This window comes from Coffea eugenioides, chromosome 6, assembly GCF_003713205.1.
Source record: "Coffea eugenioides isolate CCC68of chromosome 6, Ceug_1.0, whole genome shotgun sequence".
NCBI lineage: Eukaryota > Viridiplantae > Streptophyta > Magnoliopsida > Gentianales > Rubiaceae > Coffea > Coffea eugenioides.
The window spans coordinates 22,783,911-22,810,741 of record NC_040040.1 but is presented as its reverse complement, the minus strand read 5'-3'; the positions used below and the strand labels follow the sequence as shown (position 1 = coordinate 22,810,741).

General features: G+C 34.7%; 2 protein-coding genes and 1 long non-coding RNA gene across 4 annotated transcripts; 2 read left to right on the top strand and 1 right to left on the bottom strand.

Annotated features, from left to right (window-relative positions):
• Positions 1–1,593: 1,593 nt before the first annotated feature.
• On the top strand, positions 1,594–6,559 carry LOC113774775 (protein STRICTOSIDINE SYNTHASE-LIKE 10). Its single transcript, XM_027319392.1, has 3 exons — positions 1,594–1,984; positions 3,758–4,021; positions 5,627–6,559. Exons 1-3 carry the CDS (start codon positions 1,695–1,697, stop codon positions 6,195–6,197), a joined length of 1,125 nt encoding a protein of 374 aa, XP_027175193.1. The 5' UTR covers positions 1,594–1,694; the 3' UTR covers positions 6,198–6,559.
• Positions 6,560–9,300: 2,741 nt separating this feature from the next.
• LOC113776109 lies at positions 9,301–9,832 on the bottom strand. The gene is made up of 2 exons (XR_003468974.1): positions 9,684–9,832; positions 9,301–9,593 (listed from the first exon to the last, which is right to left on the bottom strand). It is a non-coding gene; the product is annotated as an uncharacterized LOC113776109 (long non-coding RNA).
• Positions 9,833–17,185: 7,353 nt separating this feature from the next.
• LOC113773424 (protein STRICTOSIDINE SYNTHASE-LIKE 10-like) lies at positions 17,186–22,877 on the top strand. Of its 2 annotated transcripts, none has more exons than XM_027318072.1 (3): positions 17,186–17,584; positions 20,603–20,869; positions 22,271–22,877. In XM_027318072.1, exons 1-3 carry the CDS (start codon positions 17,241–17,243, stop codon positions 22,842–22,844), a joined length of 1,185 nt encoding a protein of 394 aa, XP_027173873.1. In that variant the 5' UTR covers positions 17,186–17,240; the 3' UTR covers positions 22,845–22,877. The 2 variants fall into 2 exon arrangements, with proteins under 2 accessions (XP_027173873.1, XP_027173874.1); XM_027318073.1 differs by having other exon boundaries at positions 22,360–22,444.
• The last annotated feature ends 3,954 nt before the right edge of the window (positions 22,878–26,831 follow it).

The following is a 26,831-nucleotide window of genomic DNA, read 5'->3' as shown; positions in this document are numbered from 1 at the left end:
AAGAAAAATATTATCTTTGTAACTTGCAAATACTTCAATAAAGTATTAAATATATAATCTTGGCATTTAAAAAAACTATATTTTGTCACATCAGAATAAATAATATCAACAACAATAATATCAGCAACAAAAAATTTGTTTTATGTCATCAACAATAATATCAACAAGTTTAAAATTTTCTTTTTTTGTTGCTGATATTATTTATTTTGATGTGACAAAATATAATTTTTTTTAAATGCCAAGAATATATATCTAAAACTTTATTGAAGTTTTGTCTAAATCGATGGCTCGGCAACTAAAAAGATACATGTTAAAATTTATATATAAACTTGTTTTATTTATTTTTTTAAATTAGTCCAAAAAGGTATTTTCATAGTTATAAATTATTGCAAGTTATTTTTAAGAGTACTGTAAATCATTTATAATTTTAAGTAATTTAACTTTTTTGTCCGAACCAATGACACAAAAATTGTTAAAGAGTTTTTTTATCCTGTTATCAAATATTAAATTTTCATTAAAGAACTATATCGATCAATTTATAAAACTTAAGCAATAAATTTGGTGTATTATGACAATTAAAAAATCACAAGAAAAGGGCAAATTTGAAATGAAATTGTATTCTCTCTCCCAAAATGAGATTTTTAATATTATATTTTGAAATATATTTTAAATATTACAAAAAGTTTAAAGTAGAAGAACCAAATGAGATTTTTTAAAGTTTGAGGATACTAAGTGAAACTTTCAAAAACCTCCCTTGAGGTTTTTGAAATTATCCCATCTTTTTTTTTTTTGTCAGCAACGATGCATTTGTATAACTTATTCTATCCTAATCTAGGGGGGAGGGGGAGGGGAGTCTAAAGAGACTGTGATAGGGGGTTAGTGGGTATACAGACCTAACTAAATCAAGAGAGTGCTCTGGCACAACCCTTAGATTTTTTTGCTGCAGGTGAGGGTTCAAACCTCACCTACAGCCCAAGAAGGACTTAAGCCCCTCCCTGATGGCCACTGAGCCATTAGCCCAGTGGTTAAATTATCCCATTAAAATTTCTAGATTTGACCATTTGGTATTGGAAGCAAGCTAATTGTACGTTTGGGGACAGGAGAATGTTAGGAAGGTTTCTATTTTGCTGCCGGGCACAGTAGCCAGCTAATTGTACGTTTGGGGGCAGGAGAACGTTAGAAAGGTTTACTGTGGCCGGCAGCCCAACAATTTTTTTTTCTATTTTGCTGCCGGGCACAGTAGCCAGCTAATTGTACGTTTGGGGGCAGGAGAACGTTAGAAAGGTTTACTGTGGCCGGCAGCCCAACAATTTTTTTTTAAAAAAATTTCAAGTGGCTAACAATCGGGTAGCCTTTCAGGAAAATTCCAGTTGGCTGTCGGGCCTAGTCAGCCGGGTATCCCATGGTCTGAAAAAAAAAAATTGCCTTGGCTGTCTGGTTGAATCAAGTCGGCAGGCATAATTTTATACCACCTTCCTGTCAGGTCAACATTCCTGTGTTTTTTATTTTTTCAGCAATAAACAAAGAAATTAGCCATAAAGACTCTATTTAAGTCATTTTTAAAAAGTGCATACAAACAAAAAATTTTTTTTTTTGGGTGAAAAAGTTAGGTGGACGACGTGCCGTCAAGTAGCCACTGAACTGCTACTTCGAGCTTCACAGTCACTTTCTTGAAGTTGTCTTCTAAGGAAGCCATGGCAATGAATCCAAAGCTCCTCTTGACTGCTACAGCACTTGCAGTTCTCTCAGTCATCTGGGCCTTCGGCACAACCAGTAATATGTTAAGACCACCAGCGATAGAGGGCTCCCGTGATTTGCTGCATAAAGCAGACACAGTTAATCTAACAGGTGCAGTTGGGCCAGAAAGTCTTGCTTTTGACCCCAATGGAGAAGGTCCCTACACTGGTGTGGCTGATGGTCGGATTCTCAAGTGGCAAGGCCATCAACTTGGCTGGGTTGATTTTGCAGTCACCTCCTCTCAAAGGTGGAAAACCTTTTGTTGGCATGTCGTAGAATTTGTTATGGTCTTTTGGACAGGTTTTGAGCTCCTTTTCGTATTCTTGTTGGCCTAGCATTTCTTGCTTATTTGTTTCTTTTACTAATTGATTAGAAGGGAGGACTTATTTTTTGTTTATGCCTGCATTAAATAACCACAGGACTACTATTGTTTACAACATATGGTCTCATATTTGTGGTCCTTTCCTAAGCAGAGTAATTGCTATTATGATAACTCACATTCATTCTATTTTCTAAAATTAGCCTTTTCGAGCTCGCATGTTCGATAGGGAGAGGATTCTCAACCATTGTAAGGTGCAATTGCACCAAAGAATTCATGGTTGGGATACTCCCAATTGAAAATTGTGTGGTTTAGGTTGACAGTTGGAAAGATTATGAAGATGTGATTGGACCTCGACTGAGCAATGTGACTTTAGTTTCTAAATTGTCTAGTGCGATTAGAACTGGTAATTGTTGAGGCCTTTGAATCCTGTTTGACAACACTACAAGACTGTCAAGGATTGTAGTTGAGTTTCACAAGGGTTACATCCCATGGTCAATACAATGGAGTTTTTCCTAGGGTTATTATAGGTTGGTGGGATTGGAGTCTAGGAGTGTCTCACCCTGGCTAGTGAGTGCAGAAATTCTGGCAGGATTTGTTGTAGTACCAAGTTGCTAATGTAAAGGGACTATTTAGGCCATGCCCTGGTAGATAGCTCTTTGCTAGTGGCCTACTTCTACCATTATAACGGATAAAGAAGAAGAGTTTACGTTTTGTAAAAGCTAACAGTGAACAAAATCGTGGTGGATTTAGTTTATAATGTATGAATATAACATATAATCAACATTTTACATGCAACGACCACATTTTTTCAAGTACTTTGCTTTTTTTTTTTTTTTTAAATATTGTAAGTGGAAGGGCTCAAACCCAGAATCTTTCACTTACACTCCGTTTCCCTATTGGAGTACTTTGCTTGCATATAGATATCTTTAGAACCTTGTTTATTGCCAAGAGAATAGGAAATGAAAAAACGAACACCTCCATTTCCCGTACATCAAGATTTGCATTGTACATGTTAATGGAGTCTTTATGTTTCTTCAGTATGTCCTTATTCAAACCCTCGAAATGACAGCAAATACTATCATTTTAATGCATTTGATCATTTCTGTTATACAATTCAGTTTGAAACAATTAATCTTATTGCTATGTTATAACTTTCAGGGAACAATTGATTTGAGGATAACAAAAGTATTTTAATTGTTCATGAACTTTTCCATATTATTTTGTTGTTGAAGATTATTTTTGTCTCTAGTTTTGTCATAAGTGCATCCAAATGTTGCAAAGCTTCAATTTCAACTTGACCAAATTTATGATCATGAAGGATCTGCATGCTTGTTTCGACATTTGAAATCTTCTGGTCTTGAATAAAGTTATGGGAGAGTTGTGAAATCATTGTCTGTCAAGGCCCAAAAATAAATCATGGTGATTTATCAGACCTTGGGCTTTGACAACATCATGTAGAGCTGAGGATCCTAGAGTTGCACTCCACCACTTATAGAGATCAGTTCTATGAAAGACCCCTAAATGTGAGGTTAAATTCACAATGAGGTGATCCAGGAGAAAGAGTAGCTAGCAAGCAGATAAAGGGCCTGCTCTGTCCCCATTGTTCTAATTTCCCACTAGTCCTTAACTTGTATTATGGAGCTTTCCAATAAGCATTTTTTTAAAATCTAACAAGATGTTTGACATCTCATTCTAAAGGAAGGAGTGTTTTCATCCATTTGCGCCGGATATGGAGCATATATGTGGGAGGCCTTTAGGACTTCGGTTTGATCGGAAGAATGGGGATCTATATATTGCTGATGCCTATTTGGGCCTCCAAGTGGTAGGGCCAACTGGAGGCTTAGCTACTCCAATGGTGACAGAGGTTGAAGGTGCTGTTCTACGCTTCACCAATGACATGGACATTGACGAGCATGAAGATGTCATTTACTTCACAGACACAAGCACAGTATTCCAGCGAAGGTAATTTTACTTATACTTCACAAACTCTTGCATTGTTGGAGTTAGTCGCAGACAAAAACTGGAAGCAATTAGCTAAACTCCTTGAAATGGGCAGTCTAAAGTATATATGATTTAATACAGTGCAAGTTGAACATAATTTTCAATTATAATCCCTGTTGGTCATTTGCTATATTCCTGGATAACTCAGAATCTTATACATGCATACTTAGTACAAGCAAAGCAAGTAGTTCCATCTCAGAGTGTTCATTTTGTTTTACATTGCTAAAGAGTAGTTTGGTACATTGTATTGCATTATTTGTGAAGACAAAAATGATCAAGATTTTAGATGTAGGCTCAAGGTTAGTGAAGTGGTTATACTTACAAGCTAGGCCCCTAATAGAGTTGACTGTATTTTTGCAAATAATACTTTGCGGGTATAGAGGAAAGAGTGTACTTGTGTGACACCTTCTCTATAATCATATGCATCTTGGGGATATGCTGAATAAGGGATTAAACTACACTAATATATTGCTGTTTCTTTTGGAATGCAGGCAGGTGCTTGAACACTTAGATTGATAAAATAGAGTCTTTGATGACCTATTTGTTATCTCTGATGCTTCTAAATGTTCATGTTCATTTAGAATATCATGTACTCTATAATTTAGCACTGGGGAGATAGCTGAGGAATGTGACCTCTTGCTTTAGGCAATGGTGTTGACTTAATTATGCGAAAGTTGCTTCTTTATGCATTGCAACTGAAACAACTGGTTCTGAAATAATTACTTGTGGCTAGTTTTGGGGAATATGAACTGCCGGTACTTGCAGACAATATTAGAAGGAGGGAGATGGCAGTACTCATTGTCTATAGATATATGGCTTAGATTTCAGTTTTGCCTTTGGATGCTATTCTATCATCAAGCTATCTGCTCAAATTGAACGTGGTAAACTCCTTTGTTTGCTCCAATCAAGCAGCACTGTAATTAGTTTTACAGATAGTCCTCTTAGATCAGTTTTGACTTTGGTGCTATTCTATGATCAAGCTATCTGGTCAAACTGAATATAGACGACTCGTTTGGCTGAACTTATTCTACTTCTGGAGCACCTAAAATGCAAAAGAGATTAGAAACAGTGTTCATGCTTCTGTGAAAAACTACATATCATGAGACAAGATGCATAGTAAGAGACACTTCAATTAAAGCTATTCTGGGTTTCCAATCGGTTGTTCTTAGGCACTGAGCAACTCTGTTTTCATCTGGCAAACTTAATCCAGGTACTAGTAACTGAATAGTTAGTAATTTAACTATCCTATATTAATGTTTAGTCATTTACCTTGTTTTTGGCAAAATACCTGACCACAACTGGTGCTATAGTTTGCCTAATTGCATTGACCACAGCTGGTGCTGTAGTTAATTCATATCCATTATTAGGCAAAGATGTAGATAAGATGGCAGCCTGGAGGAAAATTGACTGATTTAGTTGTTTGGCCTTCTTTATTTTCTTTTAAATATTCTTATCCGACTAAGGCACTGCTGTTGATTATGCTTAAATATGTACATTCCATGACACCAAATTTGACATCATCTGATTAATTAGTCTTGTACTGCTTCATTTTTTATGTTGTTTTAGGCAATTTATATCGTCAGTCTTGAGCGCAGACAGGACAGGAAGACTGATGAAATATGATAAATCCACCAAAGAAGTAAATATTTTGCTTCGGGGACTTGCTTTTGCTAATGGTGTGTCTCTAAGCAAAGATCAGTCCTTTGTGCTTGTGGCTGAATCCACTACTTGTAGAATAGTGAGATTCTGGCTTCGAGGGCCTAATGCAGGAAAACATGATACTTTTACTGAGCTACCAGGATTTCCAGACAATATTAGAAGGAATTCGAAAGGAGAGTTTTGGGTGGCTTTGCATGCAAAGACTGGACTTCTCATAAAGTGGGTCATTGCCAATTCTTGGTCTGGGAAGACTTTGTTAAAGCTTCCCTTAAGCTTCAAGCAACTGCACCATTTTTTAGTAGGAGGGCAGGCTCACGCAACAGCAATAAAGCTTAGTGAGGAGGGTGAAGTTTTGGAAGTCTTGGAAGATCTTGATGGGAAGACCCTGAGGTTTATCAGCGAAGTTGAGGAGAGAAATGGGAAGTTGTGGATTGGATCTGTTTTGATGCCTTTTATTGGAATCTACAATTTGGACTAAGGAAACAACGGGTTCATTGCCTTGCACTAAAATCCCAGAATACGATGGACATTCTCCTGTTTTTCATATTCCTTTGGGGGCTTAGAATGCCCCGGGGGCCAGACCAGCACTGCCTATTGTAGTAAATCTCATTAAGTTCTCATTTAGTACATGTTGGAGTATTTTGATAAAATAGTTAAATTCTCAGTTAAAGGTGTAAGTTACAATGAAAATAAATTGGTGATATTTTCTGCAATGTATAGGTGTTTGAGTGGTTTTGGCTAAAGACTTATTATATGAAATTATGGCTTCATATAATAAGTTTTTGTAACTTACAATACAAATTTGAATGTGTTTTGAATGGCCAATAATTTCAGCATTTACTTGGTGTCTTATTAGTAGTGTAGGTTATGTTTGTCTAATTTTCCTTCACCTATAAATATGCATAGTTGAGATAGAAAAAGGTGAAACAACTTATGTTTTGTAAGCTACAATTCATAAGAGAAAAAATATCTACTACTCTGTTATTTTCTATCGCAAAAAAAAATCAGTGTTAGTGGAGCTATATTCTCTTAGTTGTGCAGACTAATGAGAGTGACAACAAGTGTGGTTGGGCTGTTGTATCCTGGGGATGGCAAGTCGAAGATTCTGCTGCACCGGAATTGATTGTTCCGCAGAGGCTTAAATCATCTTAAAGAAAGCAAGATATCCGTGCCTTAGCGCTTCACATTTGGGCATTATTATATTATTATTTTAACTATTTTATTATTATTATAACTATTATTAATATTTCTATTTAACATTTGTATTTTTATTCTAGCAGAACAACAGTATATACCTTTACTCAAAAATTTAATTCTTTTGACATCTTCTCTGATATATATGCCTTCTAGGTCCTTTTGCATATGAATGGTGCCTGCACTGCGAAGACCCTGCATTCTTTAACTATAGCTGCTATTGACTCTAGACTTGGTTCCTCTGAACCTCTGCCTCTTCTCACGCCTTATTTTTAATGATTTTAAGGTTTTGTTCTGAGTTCTTATATGAGTGGCCGGTTCATGATCACATATATTTTACCTCGAATCATGTAACTTAACGTTATATTTTGCAAAAGAAAAGAGCAAGGCAATAAGACTAGAAAGCCTAGTAGAGAAGGTAGTTTTTGGTGGTCTAAACTCCACAGGATGCATTCAGGAAAAAAATGGTGGTACATTGAAATGAAAATCAGCAGCGAGCTCCATGTTAACTTTATTCATCAGAGATCGTGATTTTTATTCTGGGCAATGGCTGCGTTTGGCTTCATGGCGCTTGAAGTTCAACTTGGTTGCTCATTTTTTTTTTTTAACAGGTACTTGTTCGAGAATGCTGTAGTATTCCATTTTTCTTGATATCCTTGGTAAAGAACCACTAAAATACTAGTGACACGGTTCAAATATATGCTGTGCAGATTAAATGATTGACCTTTACTGAACAATATGCATGCTGGTTTTCTGTTACATGACATTATTAGTTGCTCAATATCTAGTCCTGGACCATAATTTTTCTTTCGAAAATTCATTTCAACCAATTTGCTAGCTCTGGGGGCTAGGACCTAGGGCTCGGCTAAGACCCTCCCCAAATTCCGGGCCTCGGCATCTTGGACCGAAAAGTTGCGTTTCGAAATGATAGATTTGAAATCTATTCTATTGATATGATTGATGTGACTCACGCCGCTTGATACGTGAGTCGTTTAATATGATAAAAATAGCAATTTATATGTAACAACGTTACGGATTCTTATAAGATCATCGTGACAACCTGATTGCCCACAAACAATACTTGTTCCAAAGATTATATATACTACTACACTCTTATCCATTCAGGTAACGGATTACTCCTACCTGCAACTCCCGAATTTTGTTCAACTCTCTTACATTCGTTTATCAGAGCTACAATAGGGGACAAGCCTCAGCTCCTTCACTATCTTCTTCTGTTGCTGTAGTTGCAGGCAAGCAGTTCGGCTTAACCGAATCATGCCTGCACACTAGCCAAGTATATGACATCAATTGGGATGCTATCAACTTAGATTTGTCTACATTTTGGGTCTATACTATACATGCAGCTCAAGTTTCGGTTCTTGCCTGTCTGTTGCTCAAACAATATCTTTCCAAAGTAAGATTTCATCAGTGATATCTAAAATGCACCCTTTTCTTTAACCCATGTATGAGCTAATTAAGAGAGTTACTATCATAATCAATTTCTTAAACAGAAAATTAACGATGCAACAATAACCATAATCTGTCTGATGGAAGTACATTGGCTTTGATCCGTGGGGTGGGACTAAAGAGGCTATCGAGAAAACATGGGCCATTTGTTGGAAGTTAACATCATGGACTGAATTCAGAGAAGGGCTTATTGTACTTCACCTAGTCCATTATGCTTTTCTCTTTCAAGTTTGAAAATGAACTAAAAATGCTTTGATTAATTGCTTTATGTTAACTAATATAAAACTGACCAATGATTTTGACATTCCACAATTACATTCATCCTTTCAGTACTCCTCTCTTCATTTTAATTAACCAAAATGACATAAATGCTCAAGAAACTTTATTTTTTAACAAATTGAATGCCAAAAAAGCTTAGGTACAGGACCATAATAATTTACACTTTTTTTTTTTTGTAAGTGGGAGATTTTGTATTCAAGATCTCCTATTTACAATCCTTCTTACCTTACCGTCCAACTAACCCCTCCCTAAACATAATAATTTATAGTGACTGTCTTGAATTGTAATTTTAAAAGAACATGCAATTTATCTCGAATATTCACTAATAGAACTTCTAGAATAATTTGTTTTTAAGTAATTATTACATTTCTTTCAAAAATAAAAGTTACATTGTAAGGTGAGAAATACATAGACTATTATACCTTTTGAGCTCAAAAAACTTTTTTTTCGATTACAATTATGATTTATTACTCTAAGAAATTGTAATATATTAGCTATAAAATATTTAGGGTTACTTGCAATCAAAATCTTCTTGCACACCCTTCAAATCTTATTTAGCTCAAATGATAAGCATGTGTAGGAGGAAAAAATGCATAGTAAGGGTGTACGAGAAATCATAATCTGTAAAGATATTTCACAAATGAGGGGCTGCACCGATATTGGTTTGCCGAGTTCTCATATTCCATGAAATGTAACTTTGTATTCGATAATTACTACTTAAAAATTTCTTCTGATGCCTCCATTTTAATGTGTATTAAGGAAATTTATGAAAGCATGAAAGAGGAAAATAAAAATCCAGTAAAGAAGTAACAGTACGACTAGGGGACTTGCTTTTGTCAATGATGTACTGGCCAAAACCACCACATATGTTGAATGATGAGATACTAGCTTGGAAGCCCTAATGCTGGAAAACATGATATCTTCCATGAGCAACCTGGATTTCCAAACTATATTAGATGGAACTCATAAGTGAAGCTGTGGGTTGGATCAGTTATGGATACCTATCTTGCATGATTGAACTTACCACTTGGACTGCAGAACCCTGCTGTAAATTGTAATTGCTTTTATAGTTTGCTTTGCTCCCTCTCTGTCCCAAGATGGCAAGTTTTTCTTCTTCTTCACATGCATATACAATAAATATTGCTTGCAGCTTTTCATCAAACATTAATCAAATGACTTTATTCCTTGTTTTGTGTTTTTTCTAGGAACTTGGCCCTCCTTGATGTTCATGTCATTGTCTTTTTGATAATACATAGATTTTGTTCTTATTTTGTGTGGCCTAAAGCGGCCATGAAGTCGTTATTGTCTAGGGTAGTGAATTCCCATTAGTTCTCATGTGGAACATCAAGAATTAAGTCTCATTGAAGTAGTGTCGTGTACGATCTGATGGCTTTTCTGTGCTAGCTAGGTCCTTTGATCAACAAATGTAGCACTATTTAAACTGTTTATTTATTTTATGCATCTTTTATTTTCAAAAAACAAAAAATGCAGCACTATGATTTATCAATCCATGGCTTTGGTTGGATACGATTATTATACTTTTTAAAAAATTTGATATGTACTTATGGATCAAATTATATTTATGCATTAAGTTGGTATACATAGATAAAATTTACATGTAAAAGAAAGTTATATGATGGTCTATCAAATCATGTAAGAAATACAACTATACAACCATACAAAATTACCAATCGTGGTCCACATTCTTCAAGTACATCTCCTTAGTTGATTTCAAGCATAACTCCTCAGTTATTGCCGGACAGATGTTAGTCCCGTAGACTCGATCTGCATTGTTGCAGTTGGAACTGGGAAGCTAAGAAGACCATACGGTGTCCAGTGGTCCATAATCCTTGATACATGGAAACTATACAGGAAAAGATAGCCATGTGTTGAATCTGAGGTTGAAACAAAAATTTCATCATGGCCAGAGTTAGAGGGAGTGACCACAAGCTCCAAAAGTCCTAGAAAATTAGGGTTCTTCCCCTGTAAGGAAATTGATGAAAATTTTCAGATATTTGATTTATAAACTAAAACATTTGCCCCAACAAAGTTTGCATGTGGATAAAGTTCGCCTCATAGATATTCTTCCTCAGTCTTTGAATTTTGTGCATTGAACACCATGTATAGATATCCAATCTTTCAGTGAATTAGCATGAGAGAGCATGAGATTGGCTATGAAGGATGCCTATATTTGGCAGCTGGTACACTTCTTGTTTGCATATGATATTGTAGCTTATCAATTTGTCATTCTTGTCAAGTGTGCTTTCTCCACATTTTGTGTATCCGACAATTCGCACGATGACTAGCCTTGCAAAAGTGCAAGAAGAGAAATCTACGGAGGATATTGAGGAATTTGGGCTCAGTATTTGGTGACTATGGGGCATCTGAGGACACAAGCTTTAAAATTTGTTCAACTACTTCATATAATCTTGTTTCCCTGTTGGACTAAATGAGTAATTCAGTATGTTTACCCATTCCATTTCCTCATTGGCATATCTTAAACTGAACACTTTTAACAAATTCCATTCTGGATTCTTTATTAAATTTCAAGATTCAAAGAGAATCTGATGTAACGTTTCAGATTTGATGTCACAAGTAACACTAAAGGTCACCTGGAGAAGCATTTACACAGACTATTTGGAGTGCAAATCTCAATCAGTTTCCCATCAGAAAATCAGCACCAAGTAAGAAGCTGATTTTTTCTCTTTTTTTTTTTGATGTGAATATCAAAATTTAATACACAAGAAATTATGTAGTTCTTCAGATTAATTAACGTGATGCTTGACAATAATGTTTTGCCACCAAACGGCAATAGCCTTTCTACTACTGCCATGTAATCTTGCCTTGACTATCAATCACTGTCTAAATTTCTTAATAAAAACTTCTGGGGTCATACTTAATTATTAACTTAGTATTCCCCCTCAGAAGTAGTACTTTTCTTTAAGAATAAAATTTCGTTCACAAATCAACATCTTCGTAACGACTCGTGGGGTAAGGCTAACGTATACATTTGAAAGTATACATCATGAAATATGCATGAATGAGTCTCCCTAAGGAGAACCAAAGGTAGAAGAGAACCGGGGGAGATAGAATTCAAGACCTGCATTTTGATAGTTGCCGGCCCCCTGACTAGTACAAAGGCTAAAAGTGTGAGAACTGTATTTTGAATTTTTTACGTATCCTCTTCGAGTCTGTATTATCATAGTAAATACTTCGGTTTCTTGAAAATTAAAAAGGGTTCATATTACACCAGCTAGCGACCAAGACAGAGTGTACAAGCCACTACGGGGGGAAAAATGTTAAGCCGTACAAGTTAATTAATTAGTCAGTGGGCACAAGCCATCCTATCACATCATCTTAGGGAAAAAAGAAGGTTCATTTAACCATTTATCAGCCAAAAGCATCAATAATAAGTTTAAGTTTTATTTGGAGGAGAGATAGGTTAGATGGTATCAAGAGAGGGGAGTGTAAGTAAGAGTTTTCGTATTCAAATTCTCTCAATTATAACAAAAAAGGTTCAAATTTTATGTTCCTTCGAAAGTGTTAGCCGTAAAGTTGGCTGTAAAGTTGGCTGTAAAGCCGGTTAAGTAGTTTGGTGGGCACAAGCTAGCCTATCATATTACCCTCAAAATTAGATAAATGAAATAAAAGTTAAAACCATCACCAAATTATATTTGTCTAGCCATGGAAAATTGAATTGCTATCCAACCTATCATATAAATCTAGCTAATAGTAGTGAAGCCTAACATCCACTATCTACCAATGAAATAAAAAAAAGAAAAAAAAATGAAATTGACCCTTGAGAGAATGGTCCTTGTTTGATCAATTTTTTGTTATATACCATCAGAATCATGTCCTTCATGGATGGTTGGAAAACAAAACCGTTGGGAAAACCACAAATTCTTATCCCCATCCTAGCTTGTCTACCACCAATTTGATGTGTAGTGCAAAGCCCACAGAAGTTTACTCCTACAAGAATTTGATTGGAATCTTTTCCAGTGACGAGGTCCATGTCAGCCATACCCTTATCCTTATGAGGGCGACAGGGGTGGTGTTAATTTGGCAATAAAATTTCTTTGTCGGTTGATATGTACCTTCTATTCCATGGAAATGCTTGAATAAACATCAAAAGGCACTTGATTGATGGTTAACAATGCTCAAAAGTTACTCTCTCTCTCTCTCTCCATTTGGGGTCAAGTTGATTTGTTTATGGTGAAAATTCATTAAGGATTTGGAAGCTAATCTTCTTCCTTTGAAGCAGTGCATATGTAAAATAGTATTGTCAGTTCACAGTGAGCTAATAAATGTGAATTACTAATGTAACATAAGGTAGATATACGATCAATAATACATGCATATGTAGTTTATGCTATTATTTGAAGGATTAATTTTTTATATTCTAATATTATATACATATACACTATTAGATCTGGATGCATGACAAGTAATCTTAATATAAATTAAAATTCAAGTTTTATACATATAAAAGTGCATTTAAATTCAATAGTCTATATAATTGTCATTATGTATACAAGATTAATCGTTCTTATAATAGGAAGCATATTCTAGTACTAAAAATATGGACAAATGATATTGCCATGGTCTAGTATAATGATTTTAAGTACTAAAATTATCCTTCCAATGTCCTAAAATTATCTTGAGAGAGCAATGTAAAACAATTTTATTGCAACACTGTGGTTATGAACATATGATATATCACGATCCACAAATCTATCGACAGCAATTGCCCAGTTTTGTTCCCTGAAATGCTCATCAGTTATTTCTAAAAAGCGAAAAGTTTAGATTCATCTGCTATTTCAATTGATTTTCATGCTGGAAGGTACTTTCAATGGCCTCTGAGACTCTAGTATGGAATTTCAAAGTAACATTTTTACCCATTTTCATTGAAAGCTTAGTGCTATTGAGCATTTAGTAGTTAGTACTGCTAGTAGTGAAGAATTGTCAAGGAAAGGGACACATCATTCCCATTCATGAAAACGTGGTAGTTTCACCAACTTCCGGTACTCCTTACCAGCATCTGCAATAAATTGCATGCCTGGTTTTATTGTTTGCATTGCATTTTTCTGAACTTTTTGTAGAAAAATTATTGTAACGATTTGATATATGTTAGCTAACAAAATGATTGAAAAATGTGTCCACGGAAAACGTAGCAATTTTTCTTTGAAAAGAAGCAATCCAAACACACCCTTAATTCTTAGAGGACATTTGAAGTAATTGAAATTAAACTGAATCTCCTCATGTTTACAGCATACTTTCTTTTTCTTTTTTTTTTTAACCTTCCCACCTTCTGCACGCCCTTTCCACATCTAACTGTTATGCACGGGATTCGAGCCCTAGACTCGGCGGCTACTTGACCGATCTCAGTAATTGTGTTTATAGCATACTTGACTCCATCAAAACAATTAACTATGGTAATATGAAAATTACACTGACAAACACAAAGTTAAGTGGAAATTGTTACCAAAAAAAAAAAAAAAAACTTGAATAACTTTATTCAATCTTTTATACATGTAAAATTTTAACCTGCTAATGGGGTGGCTGGTCCATTACTAGAGCATAAAATATGGACATACTCTGGGGGCAGGGAAAAAAAAAAATGCTCAGTAGTTCATTATCAAGTCTGGTGAATAACGTGCATACCTTGTACGCAACGTCGAACTTTACTTATAAACATTTCTAGCAATTAAACATATATCATATATGTTTACACAACTGAACGTATAAATAAATTCCACCAAACTAGTAACGACAGTTGAGACTCTTTTTCCTTTATTTTTTTGGGCTCTCTTTTCCTATGATAAACAGCGAAAGCTTTCAGTATAGATACTGAAAACATCACTACTATATAAACGTGGCTCTACAGAATGAGAACATGAATGATCTTATGCAGTTCCGAGTTTTCAACATCTTGTGTATCCTTATCAGGTTTAACTCAACTTTTACTAGCATTAGCATTTCAGTCACACTAATATAATCATTTTTTTCTTTTGAGAAGCTACTTATACACTTGTATACGTCTTTTTTGTTTAGTTTTCAGTGGCTAATGTACACGTCGTTACCATGTAACACTAGTTCAGTATATAGGGTTGTTTCTAGTGGCTGTATAGTTTTAAAAAAAAAAATTGATTAATCAGAATTACAGATTTAAGGTCCAAAGATAATCTTAAAAGGGGGATAAATTAGATTGTTCACAGTTTTTTCAGATTCAATCTAACTTCACCCAAATCACAAATTCTTCCAAAGGATTATTGAGTAAATAATGGTATGAATATACGATAATCAAGTTCAATCAACCAATTGTACAAAAACAACCAAAAACAAGATAAGACGTAAAAGGATAAGATATTCAAACCGATTTTATAAGGGTTCGACCATTTTTGGTGCGTACATCCACTGCTAAACTATTTCAAATCTTGGTATTCCTCTACTAAATGTCTCTTTAATGTAAGTAAGACGATAACCTTTCTCATACACAAATGAGATTCACCCTTACTCACATTAAATCTCTCCACTCTAGTTGAATCAAGATTTTTACATTCCACAACCTCCCTCTATTACAAAAGTTATCTCTCGACTCTTACACTTGAAGAACACTCACTTTAATCTTACAAATACAAGAGTTTTTTTTTTTTTTTTCCTGAAATAGCTTGTCTAACCTATACCACAATCTAAAGCCAAGAACTACTTCATTTGAGAGTGCGTTTGAGCCATTTTATAGGTGAGAAAAATCAAGAGAAATTAAGCTCCAACAGTTTAAAAAAGAGTTGTTGAAAAACTAGCCATTAAATACTTCATTTGGTATTTCAGCCAGCCTAAAGGAGTTCTGGCAGCCCAACGGAGTTTGGCTAGTAGCTTAGTCAATCCAACTTCTCCAAAAAGTATTTTCCATTTTTGCTATAGTACTGCTACAATAACTTAAGCAACATGGGTACACTAATTTCGGATGGCCAAACTATTCATGCTATAGTACCACAGTTCATTGCTACATTACTTTTTTCCACAGTACCACAATTCTTCTCAACTCCTCTTTCTTCACCAACTTTTCTTGATATATTTTGAGGTTTAGATCAAAATTTAAACCTCCAATTTCTATACTTCACCTTATTAATACTCTGGAATTTTTCGACAACATGCTTGATACACTCTTCAATTCTTGATCATTTGTTACCACTTTATCTTGAATTATTTTATAATGATTCTTGTGACAGTCAAAGATACATCCCAAACTCATTTCCTTTATTTTTGTGCTGGTATTTTTTGCTTTATTCCCTTGCTATTTTGATACTTTCTTCAGTTGTCTTCTTTGGTGAAACATTTGAATAAAAACTTTCTTGATCTTGCTTGATATAAATATCATTTCTTACTCATCTGATACCACCTTTTTCTCCAATCAACTTCTTAATTACATGCTCACTTCTTCTCCAATCATGTATATACTTTGACATCCTTTCTTTAATTCATTTACATCATTCTACTCCATGAGTTCCAAACTTGAGTTCGTTTCATCTAACAAGTCACTTAATTGAATCATTAGTAATTCACATTATTATTTCTTATTCATCAAAATAAGAGTTCATCTATACCACGCGATCTTCAACTGAATTTTATCATTCCTTATTGTTAAGGTTGAAAATCCTAGAAATTAAAGGTTCTGAATTTGAATCCCCTTTTCCTTTTTGTTTCTTGAATCCTACTTCTTCGTTATTAGAAAAAAAAATTAAAATACATCTAGAATTTTTAAAATCTAGATACAACACGCTTGAGCAGATTTTGGGTTTTAGCTCTTTTTTTTTTGGAAAAATCTGAAATGATTCAAAATAGATGCAGTAGTAAATGACAAAATTTAAAAAAAAAAATGATCGCAGGGGAACACAATTATACCCTATCATTTGGTGCCTAGTTAGGATAAACTTTAACTTTACGAGTTTAGCCTTGGTCACTTAAATATTCTCAAATGAATCATATATGCCAATTTTTTTTTACATCAAATACCCTTGCTACAAGATATGTATATATATATATATATATAGGCTCTATTTGGGAGCCAAATTTTTTGTCATGTTCTTAATAGACAAGTTTTTTTTTTGTAACTTTGTTTACAATAACCCTGCAAAAAAAGCTCAAAATTTTTAAAATATATACCCGAAAATCCAGAAACATACAAAACTTTTTGTATCTTTCCCTTCTTTTTTTTTCTCTTCTCCCACCTCAACTCACCACTACCGACACCACCGCTAGCGCCCAAAAGTTTTTCTCCAAATCCTTAACTGTACAAAAGTTTTCTTTAAATTTTACGTTAAGTTACAGTAAAATTTATTACAAACACTCAAAAAATACACCATAAACGGACCCATGTTAGAAAGCAAGACTGTGGCAATAATATAGTTCTAAAATGGGACAAAAATTCTATCGGTTTAACATACCGTAAAAAGTCAATTGTCAAGTTTGTTCCCAAACTAATTAAATAACTCAAAACTGAATATAAAGCCAAAGGAGTCGTTTGGCCATCACATCCCCTGACATACATAGTTTCCGTATCCTTCGCAAAAGCCATTTCGGAATGATGAACTCACGGAGTCTTCTTCTCTTTCCAAAATCCATCACCTATAAGCTGTTTCTTGCAGCCACAGCTGCAGCAGTCCTAGTATCTACACTTGTCTCAGTCGAACCACCAGAAAAATTGCCTACAAAAGATGATAATGAGCATCGTCAAAATCAGCAGCTGCACCCGGAACTTTTTCAGATTTTTGGTGCAGCCGGCCCCGAGAGCCTAGCATTTAAAAAAGATGGCACAGGAGCTGCTGCTGCTACTGGCCCTTATGCCGGAGTTTCCGACGGCCGCATAATCCAGTGGCGGGGAAACGAGAGCCGGTGGGTCAATTTTGCTATAACAACCCCAGACAGGTACTTAGACTATTGTGAATTTTCTTTCCACTCTTTGTCTTTGCATGTTTGTCAGTTTGTTTGATTTTATATACTACATGATACCATCAACTTAAAATTTTAAAGTTAAACCTGCAGAAAATCTGATATAATTTATGATATAATCTGATATAATTAGTTTGGAATCTATTGCATTGCCACATGCAATTAACATAATATCAATAATTTATGGCATTAGGAGCCAGAAAATAGTTTTCTTTGGGGAGGGGGGGTGAATATTGGGGTCAGGGGGTGTATGGTTGGTGGGGAGGAGCTGGAATGCATAGCAAATTTGGTCAGTTTTGGGCAACAAAATCCATCAGTTACCACAGTACTGTCATATATATGGTAGAATTTGAGGTAGAGTTGATTGTGACGGTTAAAATTTTTTACGTTAAAGTTGAGACTTTGTACCTTAATGTAAACAGGGAAAAAAAAGTGAATCTTTTCTTTTTAATTTATCTTGAAGTATATCTTGTATTCATTGCTTGTATCACTTTGAATTAATCTTACTTTCTTTAAGAATACGTCCATATTGAAGTAAATTTGGAGGAAAACCCTAATTAAGTTTGTTTGTATGTAGAATTTGGGTACATTGAATTAAAATGACCATACATGTGAATGCTTATAACTATAAACCCAAATTTTATTTTCACAGCGTCCGTTGTTAAAATGACAAAACTATCCCTCCAGAATCGAAATTCTAGTGAAACTTGAGAAGGGTAAATTTGATATTCTATCAAAAGATTGTTCTGAGCATGAAATCTAGGTTGAGGCATTTTCACTAACCATAATTATATGGCCCTTATTATGTCATATTATTTAGAAGGGAAAAGGACCAAAAAAAAAAAAGATATGCCCATCATTAGTACTTTTTTTTTTTCCGGAAATGATAGAAATTTTTATTTCTAATAATATGAGCAAGGACTCAAACTTGAACTTTACAAAAGTGTACTAAGACACTGAGGATCAAGAAACTCCTCGTCAAAATGGATGTGCATTGCTTTCTTACTTAGCTTATCACTAAGTCTATTCATACTACCATTACCAGGCTGACTATCAAATTGACTAAATTTTGGGGCATGATGTGCATGAGATTAAATAAGTGGGGCGGCTTTCCTTTTTGATTGTATACTTCATTCTAATCATATTCCAAATCATAGTGAATTATTATCAAAATTTATTTGCTTATATCATTAAAATATTTTTCAATCACATTTTTATCTCATATACATTATAATAAAAAAGTGTTACAGTGTTTTTTTTCAAAAAATTATTCCAAATAATCTACTATCCAAACACACTCATTATTCTATCACGATTTGGGTCAAAATCACTCTATTCTTGCAACAATTTAAGATTCACAAATTGATGGTTATAGGTCACCTTTGTTGTGTACACCATGGTTTTCGTCAAAGCCACAAGTTTATTATTTTTTACAAATAAAAAACCCTTTTTCTAAATGTAAAACGTTTGTTGGAAGTAGAGATTCAATTATTTGAAAAAATTTATCTATAAATAGAAGTAACTCATACTAGTGATTACTAGAAAAGAAAATACTTAGGCTGGTTTTGTAGGCCATGTACTTTATGTAATTACATTGTTTGCATTGCTATTTTTGCTCTATAAAGGTACAAATATTTAGAACACGTAGATCTACAAGACTAATTTACCAAGTATTTCTTTATCTACTACATTCTAGCAAAACCAAGCTCATACATGTGCCCTCGCCCCAAACCCTACTTCCTGGTTTGTTGGAATTCTTTGACAAAAAAAAAAACCCCCTACTCTCTGGTTTGATGGAATTGTTTGTGACAAAAAATATCCCCTACTCTCTTGTTCGATGGAATTGTTTGACAAGGAAGTTTTGATTGTGATTTATAGTTTTCTTTCATTCAATTTTCAACAGTAAATGAAAGGCTACTATATTGACATATGCTTTATCCAATCTTTCTTGAGGATTATAGAAGAACAATTTCGATAAATCGTTAGGAAGAATTGATCAATGGGCTCTTAAATTGGGGTAGGCTTCCCTGACCTACCAAGACAAAAGGGCAATAATAAACGCAACAAACTGAGAAGTAGGAACACAAACATCAATAATAGGGCACCATGACATATCACTTCATATCACCTTTACATTGTACGTTGTTGAGACAAGTTTTAACATGATATTCATTCTATTTTGTCTAATCATTGTTATTTAATTGGTAACAATGATATACGTGCTTGTGCTAGTATTCTTGCATGCATTTACACATTTATCATACTTGCTATAAAAAAGGATTAAGTCCTTTTTTGAGGTATAGGTCGGAGATTCGAACCCAATATATGCACTTAAACTTCTGTATTTATGAATTCGTCCATCACACGTGACAATGACCAAGACGAAATTACACTTGTTTAAGGTTTAAAAGAATTAGGTGATGCGATATTATATCTAATTTAACTTGATTGAGTTACTCCAACTACTTGAGTTCGACTCCCGAGTGATTTGATTCGATTCAATTTGTTCATAGGACTTTCTAAATATAGTTAAACCTGTCAAAGGGCTTAGTCACAAGCTAGCTAAAGTTTGGCTCTTCCAGAGGATTCCCTACTTAAAGCTGTTCGAACTTCCATAAATAGCGAACCTTCAAGATGTCCCAAAACACCTAGAAAGTTAGACACGTAGTATTTGGTTTGCCAAAAAAATATCAAGACGACTTTGGATCCTCTTTAACATCATTTGGCTTCTTGTGCGGACCATGTGGGAGATGCGCTGGCCCAACATTATCTTCATCTTCGAAAATAAATAAAGTAAAATGAATTCTTGTAAGATTCAGGATGTGAACCTTTGACGTTTGAGGGACATAAAACTCTTGCTACAGCCATTTCCTGACAAACTTTTGCCAATAATTCTGTAGACAGATTTTTGTCAGGCAAAGAATTTTTCTTTTTGCCCATAATTCTTGGATAATTTGATCTTTTTCTGAGACTGCTTGTTATTTTCTCTATCAGAACTGGTTGTGATGGTTCACATGATCCTGTGGAGGCAGAATCCAGATGTGGGAGACCATTGGGCCTAAGTTTCAATGAGAAAAGCGGTGATCTGTACATTGCAGATGCTTACATGGGCCTACTTTTGGTGGGCTCCAGTGGTGGATTGGCAATATCTCTAGCAAAGGAAGCCCAAGGAATTCCTTTTAAGTTTACCAATGGTGTGGTTGTTGATCAAACAAGTGGCATAGTATATTTTACTGATAGCAGTACAAAATTCCAAAGGAGGTAAATTTGTGCATCATTTTTTCTTTTCTTCAAGGTCATTCTTGTGGGCTGCTGAATATATACTTATGGGCTAACATTTTTCAACTGAATATGCACGAAAAAGTTTATGGTTTGGCCCATTTCTCAACCTAAACTGGAAATGGGCGACTTTGGGCCAAATGATAATGTGAACCTCTCTGGACCAACAATACCTTGGGCTTAAAAAATGGTGACTGAACTTTTTGATGCCCATCCACCACTTTTTCGTCATTTTCTTTCATTTCTTCCTAGAAACGGTAAGAATGCTGCAACAAATTGGATATACATTATTTGCACAAAAATTATTTACTTGCATTATAAGTACATTTTTTAATACAATTTTTTATCTTTTCAATTACATTTTTATCTCACATATCTCACATCATTAAAAAACAACAGTAATTATTTCAAATAAACTCCTATCCAAACACACAATATCTGCAAAGTTTGGTTCTAATTTAGATTTTATGACACTCTCATATTTTCTTTAATACTCTGTGAAAGTTGTTCATAATTTAAAGAACTAGGAGGGGTGCTTAAATGGATACTTATTGAAGGGAAATTTCAATTAATTTCCATCGAATTCAATTTCTTGATATTTCTTTTCAAGTTGTTCCAATATCTATAGAATATATCATTTTAAGATTTTTTTTTTTTAATGTATGTGGTCCAAAACCTGAAAAGATTGTAAATTCTGACTCAAAATGTACTTTGAACAACTGATGAGGCTTATCCAGGCCAAAGGAACTCATCAACAAATAATGGTATAATGGTCCCAACTACCATTGTCATCAAGAATGCCCCTTCGTAATTATATTTATTGCATCCCTTTTTTTTTTTTTCCTAGTCGGGGCATGGTGGGATTTAAGAAGTGGGAAAGGAGCACGAAGATTAGAGCTGAGCACTACTATTCATTGCATCTTGTATAGTCTTCAGTATTAGATTATCCCATCTTCACATGTATTAGGCTCTATATTGTCCCTACTGACTGTTACAAATTACCCCAAAAAAAAAAAAAAAAACTGTGCTTTGACCCAATCCAATCCATAACCTTCTCCATCTGATAAGAACAAGTCTACATCCCAGGGGAAATTATATATGTTGTATGGAGTTGTGACTGGACTGAGTCATTGTGTCAACTGAAGTATCAACAATTTGAAGCCCTTAATCCAGATGGTACAAAACAATAGACTGGAAATGTTGTTATTAACTTATTATCAACATCCTCTTAAATAGTAAAGAAATCAGCAGAAATGTTTGTAGTCAAATTACTTACTCATTTCATTTCATTATTTCTTTTTCATTAGTGCAACCCTAAAGCTTTTAGATTATATATGTGTTGTTAGCAACAATGACACAAATTATAATTCCTAAAATTTGCAGGGAATACATTTCTGTAATACTTAGAGGTGACAACTCAGGTAGACTGATGAAATTCGATCCTGTAACTAATAAAGTCACTGTTCTTCTAGATGGTCTTATGTTCCCAAATGGAGTGGCATTGAGCAAAAATGGTGATTTTCTTCTTGTTGCTGAGACTACAAACTGCAGAATACTGAAATATTGGCTTGAAGCATCAAAGGCTGGCAAGGTTGAACCCTTCGCAGAACTTCCAGGCTTCCCAGACAACATCAAAAGGAACCAAAAAGGTGAATTTTGGGTGGCAATTCATTCCAGAAGAGAGGGTGTTTTTAACTGGATTCTTTCAAATCCTTGGTTACGAAATTTTCTAGCCATACTCCCTTTTGATTTTACTAGAGCTCACTCATTATTAGGTGATTATGGAGGGCACGGATTGGCAGTTAAATTAAGTGAAAATGGTGATATAATACAGATATTAGAGGACAAAAGTGGGGAGACATGGAAACACAGTAGTGAAATAGCTGAAGAAAATGGATATTTGTGGATAGGATCTGTAAAATTACCTTATGCTGTCAAATTAAGAGTCTCCAAGTAATATGAACTTCTGAAATTGAAATTGACTTTGTCACTTCTACGAAAGTATTGGAGAGAATCGTAAGAGCATCAAAATGTCAAAACATTTAGTAACTAAGTAAGATATGTATGCAGATACATACATCTGCATTGTTGGTTTCTATCATAACTAAAAAAGAAATGTGTCACTGAGGAGTGGGATTTATGGCCAAAACTTCCTAAAGCAATTAAACCTTTTTACTTTGCACCAGTAAAAAATGTTTTCTATACATTTAATTTGGTTGATTTTCTTGAGGGAAGATTCCAATCAAAGATACCATAAAATTTAAATGATTCTTTACCATGTCGAAATTTGTCTCGTTTAGAATTTCTTGACAGGCAAAAATAACACTAATAGAAGCAAGTTATTCGTCTTGGTTAAGGTATTCTTTTTCATTTTAGATTCCTGAAAAAGAGTTCAGTACTAGATCTGTTGTTGCATATTTCATGAAACGAGAAAGGCTTAAGAATTTGTCATATATGCACAAAACCAATTAAAAAAAACTTAGTGGAGATGTGATTTTTCATGTAGTTATTAGAAACAGTTGTAGGATAGTCACCACTAACCAACCATCTCTGGCCGACATAAGTTGGTTCAATTGGTAAAAAGAGTCATTTTCTTATAAAAGATCATATATTCGAATCCCGTTATTGATATGAGAATTATATTGATAGGCGATGTAAGAATCTCTATAAGTGACCTATGATTTCGGATCATTGCCCTGACTCGTGATGACAATTCAAACTCACCCAAATTCATTATTTAAAAAAAAACCTGCCATCTCTGGATATTTGAGCTACCAAACATGAAAATCTGCAAGTTGGGAAAGTTTCGAATATCTCAGACGGTAGGCTGTCAATTGAGCCATTTCGGCTGATGAGCCCAAGCCTATGTTTAAAATATTATGGTCCAAATTTAGCCCTATTATACACACTATTTTGCAAGAGTAAGGGTGCGTTTGATAAAATTGAAATCTGAAATTTGAATTCATTAAATTATTGAATTGTTAAGTGTTAAATCTAATACATTTCAGTGATAAGTGAATAGTTTATCATTTATTTTTTAGAGCAAGTTTTATCCAAAAAAATCAATGCTATTTAGTTAATTAAGATGTTTAATTTTATTATCAAACGCAAATAAACATATTAAGATCTGAATCCATTAATTTTAAGTGCTGAATTAGGTTATCAAATAGGACCTAAGTATAAGAAAAAAGGGCTGGGCTTATCAGGCTAAGCCCCAGATTGCTCAAGTCTAGCCCATTTTAATTTTGGGTTTGCAATTTTTGACTACTGCCAGTCCAATTATGTAAAACTTCGGGCTATTGTTTCTTGAGCCGTATTGTCCGAGCCTGGTCCAATTTAACCCAATCGGCAATTCTACCTGAAGAAGGAAGGACCTTGAGGTTGATTGCGAAACTAAGACCTATCGTGAAATGGGGCAATATTGTACCCTTAAAATGCTGGCTGTCATTATTATGCAAAGAGAGAGTTTATTTAAGATTGTGCATTTACTCTGAATTGTTTTGCTACAAAACTTGTAAAGATTTTTCTTATACAAGTAGGAATTAATTATGTATTTTAACAGCTTTAGAACAATTGTGCCGTTGGAGAGACATCTAAGAGGAACCTGTTGTTTTAGGAGGTAATTTGGGAGGACATGAGAACTTTTCAACAAATAAGGGGGCAATGTCGGGGTAATTTTCAAGCCTACACTCTGAATTTTCAATTTAAGGGGAGGGAAGAATTTAATAAAACATTGAAATTTTGCAAAGTTGAGTGAGGTGAAAATAAGACACGTTGTGTCCTGGTGGATTCTTTTTGAAATTCTTGTTATTTCATTGCTTAAATTCAGCGGTAATTGAGGCAAATGTTGACTGAGATCTTCATGAGAGTTTGTAGCATGTATATGTTGATTTTATGCCATCACAGAGTTGTCCACTAGATATTGCCTTTTCTGCAAATGAGGTGGGATGATGAAGGCTATATTTATGGCCCTTCTTTGGCAATGTCAGTCACTGTCAGCCGGGCCAACAGCATTCAATTGATAATTCAATGAATGATTAATGCTTGGTAGAGAAGAAGTTTGTCTCCTCATTAATTCGGTCATTTGATCTTGATCATCCCCACTTGGTAATGGTCAAATATCAGCTGTTTTGTTCATATGCTTGCCACCTAATTCCCTTCCATTGTCTTAGCGGCCAACGAACTTGTCAGTTGCATATGGACTTGCACTTCTTCCTCTCTTCTAGAATCTCTCTGTTTTTTTTTTCCTTCTCCCTTTTGTTCCCCTTGTTGGATTACATTTTCTTTTTTGGCTTGGCATTTTGCTGGATAGATGCCCTTTTCAATTTGAGCTCCCTTCTTAAAAAGGAAACAGAAAAAAACAAAAATTATCTGTTCTAGGATCAAAATAGATACCCTATGGTCTATACTATTCCTGTGTGGGGGGTTGAGGCGACATGATGTTTATCCTGTATAAGCTGAAGCATCTGCCTCCTAGGTCCTTTAGGCCCTTTGACACAGGAGTGGTTTAATGCATGGAACTGTGATTTTATGTCTGTATTTATGAAGAACCTACCATTATTCAATTTTAGCTGCGGCCGACTGGAGACTTGGTTCCCTTTTCCTTATCCTTATAACTCATTCATGATTCTTTATCACGTTTGGATTGGATTAAAGTCAAGCTTGGATTGGAACTTGACAGTTGAAATTCAGCAATCTAACGCCAAATGATGTAATGTTTATGGCTGCATATAGTCATGACCCCTGAGCGGATCATAAGTTTGCTCTTTAAGCGATGCATGGGGATCCTGGAGCTTGGCTTAATTATAGACTCTTTCACTTGTTTTTGTAGGCTACGCTGTTAATATCTTCCGAATACAAATTAGGTTAGAAACTTGTGGCTAGAAGTAACATGTATTGACTTAATTGTATCACTCTTAATCGATAGTCGGGCATGTATTACGATAGAATGTATGTGAAATTAAAAAAAAAAAGTAATTAAAAAATAGTACAAAAACGCGATGATAATATATAAAAATCAAAATATTTGCTATTAATGGAGTCACTCACAGATTAAAGGGAGAAAATCTGTCTAAAGTATTAGACAATCTAGATTTTGAACACTCCTGCAAGATTGCCTCTAGCTGCTAAAAATATTGATCCCTCAGCAAAAGCTATCCATGCTGCTGATCTTTACTGTGTGTTTTGAAGAAGGATGTAAAATATTGATGGATACTGCACATGTAATTGAACACCTTTTTTCTACAAACAGCAATACACATACATACACACACATATACATGCATACATATATATATATACACACACAGACACACACTCCAATGTTATATTAAAGGAGGGTTGAAATACATATGACGTGCACTATTACGCCATCTAGATTTTTGGAAGTTGCTAAGAGGAAACTATAGAGCAGGGCTTTGGACCTTCTACTTACAAGTTCCAATTTGGCAGCCATACACTTGCTAATCAAGAAAATTAATCGTTCCAAATCCATATCAAACAATTAAATGCCCATATAAGTGATTGCAATTTAAGATGTCATTATTGATGTCGTGCTATGTCAATTTTGGCAACCCTTTCCTTGGGTCCATTATGAAGAAGATAGCAATTAAGATGATGCCCTCACGAAGTCCAGGATATGGATGTGGATAACATTAATACAAACTGCATAGAGTTGTCAGTCTATAAGGATTAAAATATGCTTCAGATTCAAGTTCCATCTTAACTAATTCTAGATGGTAAAATTAAATAATATAAATAATGAAAGATGGACAGATTTGGAGCTAACAAAAGAACCGTTTGTTGGTGCAAGTGGAAGGGGCTTGCATCCTTTAACCATGAGGTCTCGGATTCGAAACCCATGGGAATGGAAAAAATGACGTTGGGAGAGCTACCCCCTACGGGGCCCGACCTGACTCGAACGGAATTAGTCGCAGACCGTAAA

Excerpts from the sequence above, each read along its gene's own strand:
- LOC113774775 (XM_027319392.1), top strand. The coding sequence starts at position 1,695 with ATGGCAATGAATCCAAAGCTCCTCTTGACTGCTACAGCACTTGCAGTT. Across the intron at positions 1,985-3,757 it reads GCAGTCACCTCCTCTCAAAG|GAAGGAGTGTTTTCATCCAT; the intron begins GTGGAAAACCTT and ends CTCATTCTAAAG. Across the intron at positions 4,022-5,626 it reads AGCACAGTATTCCAGCGAAG|GCAATTTATATCGTCAGTCT; the intron begins GTAATTTTACTT and ends ATGTTGTTTTAG.
- LOC113773424 (XM_027318072.1), top strand. The coding sequence starts at position 17,241 with ATGATGAACTCACGGAGTCTTCTTCTCTTTCCAAAATCCATCACCTAT. Across the intron at positions 17,585-20,602 it reads GCTATAACAACCCCAGACAG|AACTGGTTGTGATGGTTCAC; the intron begins GTACTTAGACTA and ends TTTCTCTATCAG. Across the intron at positions 20,870-22,270 it reads AGTACAAAATTCCAAAGGAG|GGAATACATTTCTGTAATAC; the intron begins GTAAATTTGTGC and ends TAAAATTTGCAG.